General features: G+C 43.4%; 1 protein-coding gene across 1 annotated transcript in view; it reads right to left on the bottom strand.

The window, feature by feature from the left end:
- LOC122815830 (kielin cysteine rich BMP regulator) overlaps positions 1–21,337 on the bottom strand; it is a 2,917,372-nt gene that overhangs the window by 10,623 nt on the left and 2,885,412 nt on the right. The window contains exon 54 of the mRNA XM_044088633.1: positions 5,658–5,958. Within this exon, the coding sequence (XP_043944568.1) occupies positions 5,658–5,958 (301 nt within the window). The remainder of the gene's footprint in view (positions 1–5,657; positions 5,959–21,337) is intronic.

Here is a 21,337-nt window from a genome sequence, read left to right as displayed (position 1 = left end):
ACTGTCAAGTGTCAGGTCCTTTACTTTGGAAAGACTGTTAAAAAACAAAAACAATTCTGCTAAATAAATGTATGTCATCACTTGTAAATGAGTAAAAAGGCTTGTGTATTATAGTTGATAATGAACGTTCTTTTCAAATTCACTTGCATGTTGCCAGAGTTTGGGTATTATGAAATTTGGGTGTAATGTTCAGAGTGAGAGCTAACAAAAACAAGGTTGAATTATATAGATCCTCTATAAGACCTACACTGGAGTACAGCATGATATTCTGTATGTATAACAAGCATGAATTACAAAATTAGATTCTATTCAAAAATTTTCACCCACCATTTACCATGTGTAAATGATCTATGTTATTGTAAAAGATGCAGTTATCGGAATTTTTAAGGTATTTCTAAATCCTGAAAATTATGATAACTCTAACTAAAACGTGCAGGGTGTTCATTTCCAAATTAAATTTTGTACAAGTTCCTTACATAGTAAAAATGCTACTCATATTATACCAAGATTATGGGCTCGGCAACCGTGCACTGTTAGAATAGATACAAATTTAACTGAGTTTAAATCTACACTGTACTGATGGATTTGAAACTATGTTTTTATCCTTCATTTATAACTATTCTTTGAATATTCTCTGGTCCAATGAACACTGTTGTATAAAGTTATGAAACACACAGGAGTATAGTCAATGTAGACGATTTCCCAAAGAATATAAATCTTTTTTTTTTTTTTTTGTTTTGCATTTAGTTTCGGTGAATGATTTTTTCACCAGTTACTTGTTTGGGAAAAAAAATTTCATGCAGGATGGCTACATCATTTGGGGTTTCAATTACTGCTTTTAGCTTACAGTCATCTGCAAACATAGCCAGAACCCTTTGGCATTGGCTTTTACTTCAGAGAAGCAAGAGAGGTCCCAGCATCAAACACTGGGGGCACCAGTGGTGACAGGTCTCTTTATATAAGTAGGTTACCTTGATCTCCTGTATCATACCTGTGAGCCAGCTGGCAATTCATGGGGTGATGTAGGGGTTTATTCATAGCATATTTTGCTTTTCTGCTATGTCCAAGTTGGGATTATGTCATAAGCTTTTGGCAAGGCTGAGGTATGCAGTATGTATTGTTTTACCTTTATCCATTGCTTTGATGACATTTTCAAAAAAGGTCCACCAGGTTAAATAAGCATGACTTGCCCTTGACAAATCCAAACAGAGAATGGTCCAGTGTTTGGATGTTCCCTATGACCTTACTGATTAGTTCCATGACTTGCTTACTCTATTGAACATCACTGCTGATGTGGTTTCTGTATGCAAGGTGGCAGTGGTGCACTGTGTGTGTCCTTTTATGTCCACAGTTCAACAACTATGGAGTTAATGCATATAAAGAATGTGGGTCTGGGAGATGGAGCCCTCCACAAGCGGAAATGCAAAGTGTTTGTCCCCTGCAAAAAAAAAATGATTTTTTTGTACATTTATTTTGAGCTGATGCTGAAAATGGTGCATTTTGTCTGGATGAAACTTCAGCAAATTTTGACTCAATGATATGGAGGGAAAGCAGATGTACCATTACAACACAGAGTACTGTTGAGATCAAGTGATTTGAAAAACTGAATTCTGATGGAAGAACACAAAACTATAATGGGAATAATTTTATGAAACCCAACAGTGTTCACAATATATTGTTCACTGTACTTAATTATTGATCTGGTCTGGGTCAAGTACGATAGTAATATGACATCCTTAGATCTGGATGCCATGCCCTTACTTATAAGCTGGGCCACATAGGATTTTCTCATCACTGGAGACTCACAGTGGTCAAAGATCAGATTATCTATGTGAGTATCCACATTTCTCGCCACTGGGTCCACTCGGAGGGGGGGGGTGATTTCAATGTTGTAATTTGCAGGAATATTTGATTTCCCAAAGGGTATTATGCACTTCTTCACATTTACTTTGAGGCAATGGATCTGCCACCAATCATTAGTCTGCATCAGTCTTTTCTGTAGGATATCAACATCATTTGGAGAGTCAATAACTGCATCCAACTTACAATCATCAGCATATTTGGTCAGCCAAAGGCCATCTACATTTGCCTTGACATCGAGAAGTATATCCAGTCCACTGGTGACTGTCCTCTGGCTTAATGTGGATTTCTTCACTCTAATAATATGTGCTCTATCTGTGAGCCATTTGGCTATCCATCTGTTGATGTAAAGGTTTATAACCAATTGTCTGAGGTGATCTATAATAAGTGGGGTACTCTGTCAAATGCCTTGGCCAAGTAAAGGTAGGTGGTCTGCACTATCTTACCCTCATCCATGGCCTTGGTGACCTTATCAAAGAACTCCACCAGATTGAGCAGGCAGGACCTGCCCTTGATGAAGCCAAACTGGGTCAGGTCTAGAGTCTGAAGATTTTCTACGTCATTGTTAATCAAGTCCATGATCATCCTTTCCATAGTCTTGCATATGAGGCTAGTCAGACTTATGGGTCAGTAGCTTCCTGGGTCCACTGATGGCTCCCTTTGTGCAAAGGGATGACTGTTGCTGTCCTCCACTCAACTTGGACAAAGCTTCTCTGGAGACTGTGGTTAAATAGAGATCTGAGTGGGTCTGCTAGATCATACTTCAAGCTATATAATAGGCACCCTGAGATTTTATCAGAGCCCATTGATGCAGTGTTTCTAGCTATAAAAAGTAGAGCAATGACCTGTTATTTTGTGATAAAAGGCAAAGGAATGGTAGGGGGTATTTCATGGGGAGTGACTGGAGATGAAGAGGACTTGAAATTTGAACAGAATGTATCAGCCAACAGGATTGCTATTTCTTCTGGCTGAGTACAGGTAGTACAATCTGCAGTCAGCTCAGCATATTGTTGTTTCTCTTAAGATTTCACATATAGCTAAAAATGCTTTGCGATTATCCTTTGATTGGGAGACTATTTTAGTCTCATATTTAGCTTTTGAAGACTTGATCAGTTCCATGATTTGGCAGTTGAGACTAATGAGGGATTTGTTTCTCTGTTGTGCACCCTCCCTCTTAATTATGGACAGGAATTTCTTCCTTCTCTTGTATAGCCTATTTAGGCCAATGGTCCATGAGGGTCAGTTGTTTTTCTGGCTAGATGTGAGTTTTGTTCAGTCAGGTACAGCCATTTCTATACAGTTATTTAAGTGGTTGTACAGGGTATTCGTGTATACTCCTGCATAGTTGATTTTGGGGTTGGGAGCTTTAGTACATATGCTATAATTTATTAAAAGGTAATTTGCCTTGAAAAAATTCTTTAGGGTTTTAGGGTTTGATGGGGCTTCTTCCGTTACATGTATTTTACAAGATCAATTTATGATCCGATCTTACCAATGAGGACATTACACTAGGAGGGGATGCAACACTCCCCTATGTTTGTGAGTACTGTATCAAAGGCATTTGAGGCCCAAGTGGGAGTACAGACAAGCTGTTCCAGAGCATTTGCACTGACAAAGTCCATGAATCTTTGAGCCTGTGTGTTAGTGGTCATGTATATGTATATTTCCCAGTTTATGGAGGGGCAGTTAAAATTGCCCATGATTAGTGTGTTGGGCTGAATAGTAACTGACTGCAGAAACTTCAGGTATGGAGTGGTTTGGATGGTTCATGGTTGAGGACCTGTAGCTAGCGATGATGGTGGGGGATTTTGACTATGGTTAACTGGACACGGAGCAGCTCAAGTGATTCATCCTGCTTGACTAATCTTGAGGTTTATTTTTTTATGTAAATATAAACACCTCCTGCTTTCATTTTTTTTCCTTTTCCGAGGACAGTATGAATGTGTGGTAGGTATTGCAGCCTTGAACTGCTGGGCTGCTCTCTGCAGCCTTCAACCACCATTCTCCAGGGCAAGCAGAGGTTCCAGGGAGAGCGGTTTCTGGTTAAAACTCATAGCACTGACCAGCAGTACCTTCAAAGAGGCATAAGAAGAATTTGTTACATTGGTAGGTCTGTTGGTTTGGCACTGCCTAAAAAAAGATACTATGGGGGTGGCTAATGCCTTGGTCAGTATTTGAAAGCCTAGTGGTGAGAGGTGCAGATGATCTTTGGCAAAGCAGTGTGGTCTGTCAATCATGTCATCCCAGGTAGACAAATACTGGATCCCCCTGGAATGACACCAGTAGCTAAGCTAATTATTGTAGTCAATTGTTTCTGCTTGTATTGTGGCATTATTCTTGGTGAGGGTAGAATGCTGGTCAATGCAAGGCTCATACCTGCATGAGACAAGTATTTAGAGAGTTCCATCATGCCTCTCTTCATATAGGCCAAGCAGGTACTTCTCAGGTCATTCACACCCACATGGAATATGACTGAGTCATACTGGTACTTGGGCTTGAGTGACCTGAGTGCTTGCATGAACTGGAAAATCTTGGCCCCTGACAGGTAGCTGACTGTAACCCTCTATTTATCCAGTATCCATGTGTCTCACAATGGAGTATCCTATGACCAAGATGTTTGAATGTGTGGTGTTTTGCCTTAGGGGTAGCTTGTGAAGACACTGTTATGTGTATCTTTATATGTAATGGTTGGTGTTGACTTGGTGTTGTTTGTTGTGGTTTCTGATGGCAGCATACAGGAGGACACTGAGGTTTTGGTAAGTTACTTGTGAGCACTTCACAAATGTGGGTTTATGTGTCAAGACTTTATTTAGTGAAGGAAATGATGTGCATGTGCTAACAACCTGTTTGTCATTTGATTTCTCAGTATATGAGAGTCGTGTCTTATTTTATGTAGTGTAACTACATCTCTCACACATACTGTGTTTGTTTGTTTCAGTATTACGTGGTTGTCAGTATACAATTGCTGCACTGCCTCAGGATGCACATGTCCACCAAGCTTGTCAAAGAAACAGCAGGAAAGTGCCAATCCATGGTTTCAGATTTTCACTATGGGTTTAACCAGGGTGAGGAGTGATTAGATATGACTGGACTGGGATGAAAGCACACAGACAAAGAACGGGTGCTACACTCGGTGTGAAGTGCAGCTATCCAACAAGGCGATACTGCTCTGCGCACAACTCAGATGCTCCTGAAGCAGCAGGGGAGGCTAAGGAAAGTTGTAGAGATAGTTATTCTAAGGGAAATTTTAACTTGATAGCATTTGCATCTATACACGGCACTGCTAACCACCCCTGTCTGGGCAGCAGCTTAGCGCAAATACTGGGCTTATACAGAATCAGGAAAAACAAGTTGTACAACAGCAAGGCCTACAGACCAATCAGGAAAACACACACAATGAGCTTTCAGCCAGCAGCCCCCAACTCAGATAAGTTTGCTACAGCACACTTCTGCCACAAGAGTGTAGTCATAAAACCCTCTTAATGTAAAAATGCTGTTTTTTAGAACTGAAGTGCGGGGAAACCAAACAATCTAGATACTAGAGCCCTGCCAAAAAAAGCAGACACAATTTAATTAAGTACTACAGCAGCAGTGGAAACCATTCAGCTTTGAAACACTACTAAAGTGTGAGAAATGTAACAAATAATATGGTATTCTTATGAAATATTGTAAACTGCAAAATATGTAGTTTTATATTACAGCTTAAATTATTTTTAGGATACTGATTACATAAATTTCTTGGGATAAGAATAAGCCATTAAATAACATAAAATAAAATAAAATAAAATATGCATTACCACACAATGTTGGTGATCTCCATTGAAGGATGACTCCAGCCTCCCTGCATTCTGATGCATAAGCCTCCAAGGCATCACAAAGGCAGTCATCAACATTGGCCCCACAGGCACAAAGATCGTACACACAGGATGCAAAAAACATCTCTGGTGGAACTACATTGTGGCAGCGTTCAAATACTTTTGACTTTAAGATCTTGCACTTGGCATTGGCCTCCTTTCGTGCACGATAGCCTGCATCTTTGCAAGGGTTGACATCCTCCCCATCACTGCAGTGGCTGCCCGTGTGGTTTGAACCCTGAACCTGATCAAATGGGAATTGAAATGAATAAAATGTTAATTTGTTTCTGAATCATATTTCTTTGCAGAGTTATTATACTACACTTTCCTCTATTCACTTAAGTTGTGTGTTATACATGCAGTTACAATGTACAAATTATTTTTGTTTGCCATTGTCTTTATCCACTTTACAGTATAATCCAGCTACCTATCCAGCTTTATTGTTAGAACAAAAAAAGAAAAAAAGGTTCTTGAGCTATCTGACACATAATTGCTTTATATTCAACCAAGTGACACCATTTATTTATGCATCAATTTTCTGTTTGTTAGTGGAGTAAATAGTGTGGGAAGAAATAGTCAAGGAATTGTTATGGCTAGGCTTGTATAGGCCCTAGGGCCGATAGTCTAGTACCAACCTATGAACCTATAATATCCCACTCATCAAATTCCCCATTATTCAGGCAAGGCGTGGGTAGAGAAGGTCCACAGGGAAAAGAAAAGGTAACTTGAAGAGGTGTATATTTATACAGTATCATGGCAACGTTTACTACCGTGTTACATAAGCTTAATGGTTTACAACAAACATAGAAACAAGGACTAATATTAGTTAAACTAACATTTTAATATCAGTCAAGTAAGTAATTTAAGACAAATGTCTTCAAATTTCTTCAAATTACATACACACCCCCGGATTCACGAATCCTCCATGTAAGACTTAATAAGTCTTACTCGGAGGCCGCAGTTGAACGGTATGATGTCAGCGTGCTATGAATATGCATGAGGGCATGCTGACTCAACCGTAAGTCTTACATGGACCATGTAAGAAAGCAGGGGAGGTGTCAGACTGCCGAGCAGTCTAAATGTCCACGCCCCTGCAAGTGTTTTAAAAGTAAAAAAAGCAAATACACAAGCGCGAGTCCACTCAAATGTCCCTGCACCCAACACCACACTCCCTGATATTGTAAACCCCTATCACAGTTCTAAAACGCAAAACATTAAATTTATTTTTTTTAATTCCCAAAATAGCTGCCCGTATTTGTGCGTGTGTGTGTGTGTGTGTGGGTGTGCCCATTGCTTAGCTAGAGTTAGCAATTCTGACATGGAAGAGCATAAGAAAGAATGTTTATGCAAATCAACCCAAATAGCAATAGTGTAATGGTAGAGCATTCACACAAAGAAGAGGCATTCACGGTTTGAGTCCCACCACTCCCCTTTGTAGTTATTTTTTAAATCAGTATATGAAATAATACCTGACAAATATGTTTAAACATTACTAAAAAGCAGTGAAATGGCCAATGTATCAGTGAACAAAATAAATATTTTAAAGGATCCTGATATAAAATTACCTGCAGTTAACCAGCGCTTCACCCAGCACAACAGAGTTGCCCATAGTTTAATAGTACCTCACCCAGCGCAATAGAGTTGCCCATAGTTTAATAGCACTTCACCCAGCACAATAGAGTTGCCCGTAGATTAATAGCGCTTTGCCTAGCGCAATAGAGTTGCCTATAGTTCAATGGCGCTTTACCTAGTACAATGTGTTTGCACGGACATGCGCACCGCGCCGACCAGGGCACCATAGGGCACCGAGGAGCAACATAGAGCAAAGTTGCTTAAATGCAGCCACACCCCCTAGCCTGTCTGGATAGTATGAAAATAAAATGAATGACAAGGTTCGAACTCAGGACTTTCTGCATCAGAAGCAAAATACAGACCCACTAAGCCATGACAACATAGGGGAAACAGCCACTATTAACATTTATATATTTACGAATGGTATCTGCTGAGGGCATTTACAAGCCCTAGCCCATAGTTAGTTTTGCCCCCCCTACCCTCTAGTATAGTATGGGGAACTATTTTATATTTGCTGTCTGTGCGAGCAGCAGTGACACCTGGGGGGGTAATCCCTATCCTGCGACCATCTGCCATCCATTGGTCAAGATCTTGAACAAGGCCAGTGAGGTGCTCAACAGCATAGGAAGTCTTTGTAATAGAATTTATCCCCTCCAGCATCTGTCATAGTTCGTGTCGAGGTTTAAGTCTCCTTGTGGCTCTGATGGATCTAGATTATTTTCAGGCACAGGTGAAAATCTGGGTTTGACATGGCCTTGTGTGTAGCAATGAGGTGAGGGCGGTCATCTCTGAACTGAGCTGAAGAGCTGAAGTTCTTTCAAGTTCTTCCAGTCGGACAGCACAGGACCTTTTTTTTTGTGAGATTTGGTGAGGAACTTTGTTTGTGGCCAGCAGCGGGTCAGATACATTCAGATGGGGCATTTTTTGCAATCATTTCACCAATCATTGATTGAGTGATGAGAGTGATGAGGACAGGAGCAGTCTAGATGTGAATCCCTTCATGATATGGGTGGGCAATGTGTGCAGAAGGTTCTACTACTCGCTTTAGCTACATGGGTCGAATGACAGGCTGATTGTCAACCTGGGTCCCCCCCAGGTCAATAACTTCTTCTTCATGCTGGATTGATTGCCCTATATGGTAGCTAGGGGTAACCTTGTTTTCCCGGAAGGGTATGACTATGCATTTTTGGCATTGATTAACCATTACTAAGCAGGTCTGCAGTCAGCCAAGAATTTTACAAAACGGCCTATCACAAAAAACTGTGGGAAATGCGGCATATTTAAGCCCCACAGGTAGGAATACATGCCATAACTGATTGTAGCTCACATCTGCAGCTAAAATGTCTGGTGTTGGAGAGGGAACACACTTCCGAGCACAACATTGGGGGATTGAGGAGTCCAAATACATGGTTTGGCTCCTTGTCCACCATCACAAGTCAAGACTCCTGCAGGGCCAGTTCCAAGGGACGGAGTACAAGGCAAAGGCTTGGAACTGGTTAGCTCGTGACTTCACCAGTGCCACAGGTGTTCCTCGGACTGGTGAGCAGGTCCATCACCACCATGCAGATCTGAAGAGACGAAAGCAGGACCGCCTGAACCAAGGAATACAGGAGGCCCATGGGATGTGGGATGCCCCACAGCTGAGTAGGTAGCCATGGAATGCAGTATGTAAGAATTGATAATGGAGTATGTATAATGGATAAGTATGACTCAATATCCCTTCATTTACTTTACAGCTGCAGGTGACCATGCTATGAATCAGCAAGCCTATGCTGATAGGCTACTAAGGCTGCGCCACCAGGCAGGTTAGTGATTATTCTGCATATATTGTTATATAACATATGGGAGAGAGCATGAAAGAAAGTGTTGTAGTCCAATAATACAGCCATAAAATTGCCTGAATAAGTCCTCTGCATGTAATGTCAGATAAAAAACGTCAGAGAGGCAGAAAAAGAGTGTAGTAACCCATTAAGAAAGGTAACATATGTCTGGAATAATATCTTTGCAGGCACTGTCATATAAAATAAGTGAGTGAGCCTGAAAAAAGTGTGTTCTAACCTATTAATAAAGGTATAATATGTCCTGAACATGTCTGCCATATACACCGTTAAAACAAATAAAGGAGTGAGCCTGTGGAAACGTGTGTAATGTCATTAATAAAGGCCTAAAACCCAGAGTGTGTCTGTGTCACAGAGTCTGAAATGGTGTTGTACCCTTGCATTATACAAACAGTACTGTTTTGAAAAGGTGCTGGCAACCCAGAGTTGTGCAGTCCCATATAAAGTGGGTGATGGACGTGCTAGTAGCTGTGAAACATATATACATTCCACAACAGTCAGTTACTGGCTGGCATGAATAAGTAAACCTGGCACGCATGTAGCATGTTATTTTTTTCCCAGAAATGTGAGTGTGTGTCAAGAAATGCAGGGTTCTGTACAAATCAAAGTGAAAATGTCATGTGAAAACATCCCAGATATGTAGATAAAGAAATATAAATGCAATCAAGAAATATGTAGCAGTAACATCTGCATCCTGGACAGTTAGTATGTCAGATATAGGTCAGGCATATATTGAACTAGCCAAACCCATTACACAACCTAATGTATGGTGGCAAGTGTAATAATACAGGTAGAGGATATACACTTGCAGTCACTAGGAATGTAGTGTAGACTAAAAGGTCATTATAAGATGTTAACCGAGGTTTTCTCTACACCCTACTGTATGTGCATAAACCATGCAATTCCACACCTCAATGGGTATGTGTAATCTTAAATATTTGTTGGGACATATGTCCTATTGTTCTATAAATATTTGCATTCACGTTGATGCATGTGCTCTGTTTAAACACCAGAATCGTGGTGGCCTCTTGCTACCAAACATCCCTGCATGCTGTTGAAATAACCACTGTGGTTCAATATATGCATGTGTTATGCTTGCTGTTCAACTGTTGTACCCTTGGTGTGTTGGGTTAATGGGAATATTATTGCATGCTGTTACAACTAATCTGGAATGCTGTTTTGCTTATGTTGTAATTAAACACACCTAATCACTGAACGTATGGGAAGGCCGGTCCCAGCGGACCCACCTGTCCCTCCTCAGCCGGCGAGTGCACCTGACACCAGCAGGTCCGGTGCCCAGCCCGGGCTCCCCTCCTCCATTGGTCCTGTGCCACCTTCAGGTGGAAGCACTGCAGGGGTTGGGGCTTGTCCCCCCGTGCAAGCATGGGCAAAGAAGGGCCACCTGTCACCCTTCGAAGGGTTCGGGCTGTGGTGCATAGGGAGATCCAGTGTTCAGTCGCTGATCCCCTACGCCAGCTTGAGGCGAGAGTGGCATGTTTCACAGGTGAGCCTGCCCATCCTACCCAGCCCCCAGCACAGCCACCCTTGGGGCTGTGAAGGTTCAGTGGTGACTGCCCATAGCTGGGGATCTCAGTTCCACTGTTACCATCTGTAGGCTCATGGGCTTGCGATTACCAAACATCCAGCCCTGTCAATTGTGTTCACCCACCCCATGTGTCATACACTGCCCCTGTATGTGTCTTGTCTGTCTTGTCTGTTTACCTTCCCAACCTACCTCCCTGGTCATACCTACTTCCCCTACCTCACTTCCCACTCTCACCTGAAAAAAAAAAAAAAGGGGGCAATCTGTACCCACAAAAAAATTATGCTCCATACATAGCTGCACATTTTGCACACATGTCCATCGGACAAACATATAAGCTGATAATTAGAATTGGCAGTACAACATACTTTGTTGTCCTCACCCCTATCCCAGGGGTGGAAGGTTTCAAATTTCACTCCAAATTCATTGCATATGCACAGCTGTTGCTGTTAAAGAAATGGGCAGCTATGGACCTTCCCTACACCCGTCCTGCACATCCCGAGCTTGTTTACCTACTGTGTGTCCCTCTTTGTGCCCCCTTTTTCACCACTTTCCTATCTCCCAATTTTCTTTTCTTTAAAAGAAATTAGCGCGGGGGTTAGCAGGAGTAAGCACTTTTAAGCAGTAGTAAGCGGGATTAAGCAAGTGTGTGCATGTGTACTCTTAGCTAAGCATCACTAAGCATCGCGCAAACCAGCGCAAACCCGCTTACAACTGCTTAAAAGTGCCTTAGTCACTCTATGGCAGGTCCCTTTTTCTGCTGAGCAACAAAAGAAAAAAACTCTGCCAGTCTCGAACCCCAGACCATTGACACAATAGACTGCATGAATTACCACTAAGCCACAGCAGATATACAAATAACTTGGTTCTGAATTAAATATATCATGCATTACAATGAGGGAATGTAAATGGAAATTAGGACTGGAATAACACAAATCCTTTTCTGTGGGTCTTTACCAGCAGTGGTTGTGGAATTGCATGACATGACTGTGAAAGGAGAACCAGCCATCCTAGCAGGGAATAATATTACAGAAGCACCTTACAAACACCACACATTATCAGACCAGGATTAATACTGGCCACAGGAATAGCGTGCAATAACCACATTTGTATGGCAGTTAATTGTGTAAGTGAGAAAAAAGTACATGCTCCCATGTATCCTGTGTTAGCATTTGGAGGGGTGCATACATGTCTACACTGAGATGAGTGTACTGGAAGCAGCAAAATTCAGGTTTGAGTACAACATGCATATAACTGGCTACAACCCTAGCATCAGATAAGAGACATATACCAACTTTCAGACTGACACAACGGTGTCCAGAGCAAACAAGCATGGGCCCCACCTTGGAAATCTGAAAGGGCTACGCCTACCTAACCTACCATTTTATAGCAGTGGGCTGCAATCAAAGTGAGTAATGCAATCAACAAACAGCAGGCTGCATGCAATTACTGAATGGTGGGAAGCAATTGGTGCAGAGGCTGTCACATGCACAAGTGCAGACACCTAGAAAAGCAGGCTGTACCTGCAGTCCACACATGCAATTATATCATTGCAGGTGCTGTGAGATAGAGAGTGAGCGAGAGAGATAGAGAGAGAGAAAGACACAGACACAGACTGAGACAGAGACAGAAAAGAGTGAGAAACAGAGACAGAAAGTTGAATAGAGGGTGAAAACCAAAAAAAACCCTCTAAAACCGTAACACACGGAGCAGGGAAATACTAAGGTAAGGTATGCAACTCACATGTATGTGCTGGCATGTTGTAGATGTTCCTGAAGAGTACTCTACACACTTTAAATCATCCATGTGTGGCAGCAGTATGTATCTGTCTGTATCTGCACATGTGCATAGGGCAAGGGACATACTGCAACTGTTAGTGAAGGGTGGACAGATATCTGTCAGTGAAGGTTGATATGTGCATATATCCATGTAGGTCATAGTGTGTGGCTTAGAAAACAGCATGCAGTGTGCAGGAGCGGCCGTAGGTCAACTGCTGCCCTAGGCAAAAGGGCTCCAGAGCGCTCCCTACCACACTTCCTGGTGCCCCCATCCTTGTCTTACTACATCACATAAATAGTTAAAAAGCACCCCTGCTAGAGCGGTGCCTTAGGCAGCTGCCCAGTTGGCCTATGCCTAAGGCCAGCTATGGTAGTGTTGATATATGTCATGTGGTGGTTAAATGCTGTGGGACAGATTTGTCAGATCTGCTGTGTTACAGCCAGTGAGGCCTGCTAATGCTACAAGGGCTGAGGACACCCACATGCATTCTGCACAGCACTGTGCAATTTAATCACATACCTGTACATCCCACAACTGTCGCATAAGTGATATCCCCACCATGAAAGGTGGACTGTACATGTGCCTATATGTACATCCATGTGTACAGCAATGGATGTGTACATGTATGTGCATATATATATATATATATATATATATATATATATATATATATATATATATATATATATATATATATATATATATATATATATATATATATATATATATATAGAGTGAGAGAGAGACACGGGTTCATATGTACCACAACAGGTGTGTGGTGACCAAGGCATGGACTGTAGACAAGTGTTGATACTGAAGTGCCATTCCATCTTCCCAAAACAATGTATCCATTAACTACCACATAGGTAGAGATCTACCTAACAGTGAAGGTGTGATAAGGGAACATGGGACACAGGTGGACAGTAGCCTCCGCTTTGATGAAGACAGTGCCACACTACACCTGTAATCTGTCTGTGTGGTATGTGTCATGACAACAGGTGTGTCAGCTATGGAAGTATAGGGTAGAGTTCCCCTCTACTCATCACAATGCCCTGTGTGGTATGTACTTCACATGACAACTACACCAGGTGAACAGGCCACAGACAGACCCCCCAGAGGGTAATACTAGCTGCAAACAGATGCCCTATGCAGACTGACTCACAAAACCACAAGTACACTGTATTGCATATTGGCCACACAGAGGTGACCTCTGCCGGACATACAGAGGTATGTCACACCCATAGCTGGGTGACAACCACCATGGCAACATATCACAATCCCTCCGGGATACACAATCTAGGGCCCTAAACCTTGTCAGCTCACTAAACGGCACATGCTGGAGGGATAGGTTCCCATCTCAGAGATATGCCATACACCGGAATAGACCACATAGCAATAGCAAACAAGGCTCCTCCGTAGCAGTTGTTATAAATACCTCTGATGATTGTGTGGGAGATTGGTAATACACCCCAGGAAACACCTCTGTGGTTCAGGTTGGCAGGGGCAAGTGAAATCAAAGTACATGTCTGTCAAAGGCCAGGGTAGCATATGGCTAGGCTGCCGTAGGCCCTAGGGCCAATAGCATATTACCTGCCTAGGACACTATGCACTCACACATGTACTTAATGCAATAGCTGCTATGTGAGGTTGCATAAGTGTAACACTGAATGTGTGCAAGGTCTGTAAAGGTGTGATAGCTTAGTGTGATGTTGTATCTGACATGGTAGTGCCTATTCTAGCTGTGAGGACAGCAACTGATGTGTAATGTACTGTTAGGCAGACATAGTAGTACGGCAGATGATGTGACGTAGTTCTCCATTGACGAATGTGGTGTCTCATTGTAGGCTAAAGCAATACATGTATGCTTAGTGAGTGGTACTGCTGGTGAATCCATCACCAATATGAACTGTAGTACTACCTGAAGCTGTAGGCCTAAACAGCACAGTATGGTGTATGTTCACATTGCTTGGAAACACTGTCATGTGTGTTTCCTGTAGTCTCTACAGAGGACAGAAAGCAGACATAAGGGTATGTAAGTAGTTGCACACAGTACCATATGGTACACAGGTAATGCTCATCTGTATTGGCATACAGTTGTGCGTTGTATGTTTGCCTGATGTGTGTGTGATTATGCCTGTACAATGGCTGTAATCATATGTGTGTTACAGGGTAAATGTGTGTATCCAGCAACATATATAGTCTGTTACAGCAATATGCCACCTATAGTAACAACTTAACACATCTGTTAGGCAGGGCTATGGCATCAATGACTAGGGTGTCTGATTGGTACTATTGCACCTGTACTATACATCCATTGCAATGGATGACATCTCTGTTCATGCATCGGTGTGATATACACCCCTGTCTTGAGGTTGTGCAATGTGTCACAAACAGTGTGTCGGGTACTGTTGTATAGTGGTGTGATATATAGAGTCTGCCAGGCAGTGTTAGTTAGTTGTGGCCTGAGAACCAATATGTGGTATTGAACGTGTGCAACCTCTGACAGACAACAGGATGGTATATATAGCAGTAAAGTGATATCTGTGGGTAAAGGTGTAAAGTGTGACACAGGACACTCTCACACATATTGTTCATATCTTTTTCATCCAGATGGCCCACCACTGCAACCCAGCGTATACAGCGGATGTGGAAGAGGTGATACTCAACAGCCTATTGCAGCAGTACACAATGCTCTTCTCCAGAAGCAGCCAGCACCAGCAAGAGTGGACTGGACTGTGGCAGGAACTTATTAGTTGGGTAAATGACATAGGCATGCATAACTGGACATATGAGCAGCTTAGTGTGATGTTGTATCTGACATGGTAGTGCCTATTCTAGCTGTGAGGACAGCAACTGATGTGTAATGTACTGTTAGGCAGACATAGTAGTCTCTGATATCCAAAGACAGCAGCTTGCCACAGGTGGAGGAGTGGCCATTCATCCCCCCCTCATCAGAGCAGAGGAGCTGCTCCTAAGCATGGTAGCTCCTGGACAACAGCTACATCAACCACTGACATATGTTGTAATGGAAGCCAGAGCCACCCAGCACATCCACCTGGAGCAAGCAAGTAACATGCCCAATCTGTAGACTACAGTTAACTGTACTGTTAGATTATGTGTACATGAGATGTGTACTATGTGTTTAGCAGTTCAGCTGCCTAGTGTTGTGCAATACGGATAGTTTGAATAATATCCCTACACCTGTGACTGTTGTTGTACTGCAGTTTAGCATACCCACTGTAGCAATGCCACAGTTGTGGCCACTGATGAACTCTCTCATATTCTCGTAGGTCCCTCTGGTGTGACGGCAGGGCAGCCAATCCATGCTGGTGAGTGTGTTATACCTGCAATGTTGGTAATGAAATATGCATGTCATAGGTGAGGTGTAGGCCATGTACACTTAACACACCTACGCATAATGCATGCCGTGCAGGTTTGCTGTGAGACGTTGCACAGCTCAGTAATGTCAGGAGCTGCCTCAATGACATGCAATACACAGAGCATGACACACAGTTGTGGCAGCCCAGTACTGCACATCGGATAGGCATAGTTGTAACACCTGTACACAACATAACACATTTATCACATGCAGTACACAAAGTCATGCTACATATGGCATAACCACACACCCGCTGTAAGGTCACACTTCAGTATCCCACGTCATCCACACACATGACATACCTCGGGGGTAGAGGCCTATCATGGGGCTGTGCAACACTTCAACACATAACACAGTCATGTGAGGCAATGCTCCCTACTGGGCACTTCATACACCCATGTACAAAGTGGCTGTGTAATAGTGAACGTATCCATGGCACTGCATTTCAGGTACAGCATGCTAGGCGGTGGTCTGTCACACAGTAGTAGCCGTGAGTGACCACAAGATGCATGATGATGATGGCACATGGTACTACACCCCATCCAGTTACAGTGACCACAGTACTACACATAGCAGTCTTTGCTGTGCACGTCATTGTTCTGTGTGTGCAAACATATGTACCTATACACACCATGCATAGCATGTTGTGTGTGTGCTTACATATGCTAGTATACACATTCTGCACATCAGTCGCCATCTGTACAAAGAGTCACATATATGTCCTGGAATGCTATTGGGTGTATAGGTCACATGACACACATTGGGTATGTGTGGTGTTTAATGTTGCAGTCATGTAGCATGCCATGTCATGGCTGGCACTGACATATCTGCAATATGTCCCACACTCACCATAACCACTGTACAATGTCCATGTCGAGCATTGTGATTCCTTCACGTCTACATACACCACTCATCCCATGTCTGTACACTGCATGCATTTGCTACACCTGTGCCAACTATTATGTGCTATGGACACAGACATTGTCATCAGACATGGCAATCTATGTGTCACACAGATAACACATGCAGCCATGGTATGTATACCACTGAGTGATGGTGCACATGACATTGCAGAGCAGAAAATACTTGCACAGCAATGTTGTGTCCATGTGCACAGCAATGTTGTGTCCATGTTCCAGGGTGAACCGTATCACTGAACAACTACACACATGCATCAAAGCCATGTATAATGTCATTAGAAAGGGCTGTCTACACTTGCACTGCATGGGCTTGAGCAACACATATTCTGCATGCTGACACATGTGTGGTGACTGTTTGCCTTGTGATACTGTCACCCACCATCACCCACTATTGTGTATGTGTTGGATTGCTGGTGTGTGTGTGTGTGTGTGTGTGTGTGTGTGTGTGTGTGTGTGTGTGTGTGTGTATGTTTGAGCAGTGTATTTATGTGCATGTGTGCATGATGTGTGCATGTGTTCATGTAATCATATGTTCATGTGTGCATGTGTTCACGTGTGCATGTGTGCATGTGTGCTAACATCACGTACAGATTGTAAAGTGTGCTTCCTGTCCTCCTTCCACAGGTGCTGGGTTAGGGGTGGCTGATTGCAGCAGGGAACCTGATGTCACCGCCACTAATAGTGGAGATGATGAGACATGTATTGTGGCACAGGAAATTCTGACAGGGTCTGTCATTGGTCCACCAATCGACACTACACAGCGGTCAACCCCATCTATGCGCACACTCATGCTGCTAATGCATCTCTCGTCACCAATGGCCTTAGCTGAGGGACAGCACACAGTTGGCATTGACCAGGAGAGTGTGGTACCTATGGCATGTGCATCCCCTCACAGCAGCCATAGCCGGATTACTGGAATGGTACCACATAGGCGGATGTCCAGGGGTTCTCAGGGGAGCACCACTGGTTGTATTGCCCCTGGCAGATGTGCCCCCAGAGGTATTTACAACCTCCAGTATGTTCTGGAATGTAATGCAGGCACAGGCACGTATGGAACGGTACACCCGACAGGGACAAAGGGCACAGAGGGCCCATTACACTGCTATCAATGACAGCATCTGTGACCTTGCCTGTGCCATCCGGATTTACACAGAGGTCATTGACAGCCGTTGGAGGGAGATATTAGATGTCCTTCACGATGTGCTAGCCATGAGCCAGGACCGTGTGGGATGGATGAGAAGCCGACGTGGACGCATGCCAGCAACAGCATCAGCTGGCAGTCGTGGTGGATGGACCACGGATCACAGCCGCTCCTGTAGTGGCAGTACCAGCCCTAGCAATGCTAGGGCTGGCCTTTCCATTGACCATCCTACTAGACCACTTGCACATGGCACTGGCCAGTCCCAGCAGGGACATGGGTCCAGTCATCATACCTCTGCCTCTGATGGCAGCACCCAGTCAGGGTTGGTACCCGATACTGCCCATAGCACTCCTGCTAGGCACAGGTACCATGTCGGTCACCGGAGACAGTGATCTGTATGGCCTAGCAGGTAAGCCTGGGGCTGTCCCACAACCGCCCGTATATGGCAGCCACATGGTGCATGCAGACACACACACACACACATTTACAATACAACTAGGGCTCACATTCACACACACACATTACACCAACATTGGCCCATGCAGTACTGTTGTCCCTCACACACACACACACACACACACACACACACACACACACACACACACACACACACACACACACACACACACACACACACACACACACACACACATGCTGATTAGATGGGTCAATGTCGGGCTCTGGCAAACCTACAACAAACCCTGTGCATATGATGACACCTGTGCCACCTCCTGTCATCTGTAACATTGATGCAGGAACAGGCTAACATGGTTCTGATGCACAGGGTGACATTATAGCAGTGTAGCAATAGTAGCAAGTTGATAACAGGAAAGTGTAATGATATCCTTGTAGGTATACCTGAGCAGGCATTATGCATCACAGCTGTGATAGTCATTGTAGCATTGTTTACACCAGTGTTAGTCCTGAGTATGTAATGTCCACCCATGTGCCACTTGGCTGAAGTGTACAGTGTTGCCAGCATGTGTTAGTGAGTGGACAGTATGTGTGTGATGTGTGCATTACCAATTAGTGGGTGTACATCTGTGAACATGGTGTGTGCACACTGTCTGCATGTACGTGCATAGTAGACATGTGGGATGTGTGACATACCCTGTTCTACACGTTAACATCTCATGGTATCTTTCGATGGCCAGTATGCATTCTACTACAGATATGTACTAACATGGGTACACATGTGTGCATGACATGGGTTGGCACTATGCTGTGGGTGATACTGTTGATATCTGTCAATGATCTGCAGTCTGGTAGTATACACCATCTCAACAGCATGACTATAACCAATCATTAGATGATGTCCTGACAAATGACTCACAGTTGTAGGGAGCTCAGTAACAGTTGGATCCTTCCAGTACTATACAATAACAGTAACCAGTGGTATTGACCACCACACATTCCTGGGACCACACCTGTGTGGCATATAGCCCTCTTAGGTACATGCAAATACACTAGGGATATGTCCATCAACATCTGGAAATGCATGCATTGGCCTACACTGCATTCCCTCGATGGGACACATATCCTACACAAGGGTATCATAGAGACAGATACCTGTTGTCCAATACATGCTGTATAGCAGTAAGCTGTCTATGGTATATTCATCCACATTTACTATACATACTATCCCGACAGTACCACATAGGTGGTAGCCCTCAACATGCATGTTGGGTACCAATGTGTACAGATAGACACGTGTTATGTCATCTGTCCCTTGGTATCCACATATCCATAGGTATTGTGGGGTCCCTCGGTGTTTCACATAACACATTAGGGGCCTGCATGCATATCCACAGGGCTGGTGTACACCTATAATGACTGTCCATTATTGCCAGTCGTTATTGTGTATGAACATGTCTGACATATACCATGGCAATTACCCTCACTCACAGTACTCTATAGTACGTGTCATGGGTGTGTGTGGCAGAGATGTCCTTGGCCACAGATCACTACATTGGTCGGGCTTGACACAGACATACATATGTGACCTATGATTTGTGAAGCAGTGGCACAATCTGTCAAAGGTTACAAATGTATTCATGTCGTATGCAGGCTTCACACCTATGTGCTGATTGAGGTCACATGTACACATATTTATTTGACATGCAGATACCCGATGTGTGCAATGCACATACTGTTTGAAATATATGTCATACCATAGTAAAAGCAAAACCCACACTGCATTGACCACCTGTGGCACACACACACTTGGCGTTTGCAGGACTCAAACCCCTACCTAACTATGTTATGATACTAGAGATATACGCATTAACACGGCGCGCTATATGCATTATTGGGTGGTTTATGTTCTCCTTGAATATTTGTAGGATGCTGACATCATCAGACTTTCCAAAGAGGGATGTACCTCTTTTTATGTGTTTTCCCAGTCTCCAAAAAGGCTCTCCTCTCAAAGGAAACCACCCCCCCACACACACACTTGGAGTCTGCAGGACTCAAAACTCTACCTAACTATGTTATGATACTAGAGAAATACGCATTAACATGGTGCGCTATATGCATTACTGGGTGGTTTATGTTCTCCTTGAATATTTGTAGGATGCTGACATCATCAGACTTTCCAAAGAGGGACGTACCTCTTTTAATGTGTTTTCCCAGTCTCCAAAAAGGCTACTTCTCTCAAAGGAAACCACACACATACACACACACCCCACACACTTGGCATTTGCAGGACTCAAACCCCTACCTAACTAGGTTATGATACTAGAGAGATACGCATTAACACTGCACGCTATATGCTTTACTGGGTGATTTCTGTTCTCCTGGTATATTTGTAGGATGATGACATCATCAGACTGGGCATGGTAATGTGTGTACACATTGTTTTGCAATCCCAGGAATGATCCATGCATGTTGGCAGGTATCAACAGCTTGTACAGGACCTCGTGAGTCTCACCTTGTGTGATCTATCTGTGGACACATTGACATCCCTTCATATATCAACACATATCTGTGCACAGATTGTTGATTTTGTGGATATGACATGTGTCTGTGATGTTGATGAAGAGCTGTTCAAAGTCTATGTGGGACATGTGTAGCTCTGTTCCATGATGTATGTCCTGGGTGGCTGCCTTGCAGGTGGTGTAGCATGCTTGGGAACCATGATCTACACATGTACATACCACAGTTGGTAGGGTTGTGTGTTTTTCGATTTCCAATAGCTCTGTTTATCACATCTGCCATGATGCACTCCATGGCCTTGCAGATCAGACTTTATAGGCTTACTGGACTATACTTCCCATGGTGTGTTGTGCACCTACACATGTGGGGAGTGCCTTATGTTGCTGTAGCACATTCGACAGTTCCAGGTCCTGTGAAGTGGGTGAGGCTCAACAGACTGTTCACGTTCAGGGTATGTTTGTTCTGAAGTGCATGCATGACACATATTGGGAAACAATGTAATCCAATTGCTGCCATG

This window comes from Protopterus annectens, chromosome 11.part0 (genome assembly GCF_019279795.1).
Source record: "Protopterus annectens isolate FY-2018-M chromosome 11.part0, PAN1.0, whole genome shotgun sequence".
NCBI lineage: Eukaryota > Metazoa > Chordata > Ceratodontiformes > Protopteridae > Protopterus > Protopterus annectens.
The sequence above is the reverse complement of the archived record's forward strand: the minus strand, read 5'-3'. Positions and strand labels throughout refer to the sequence as shown.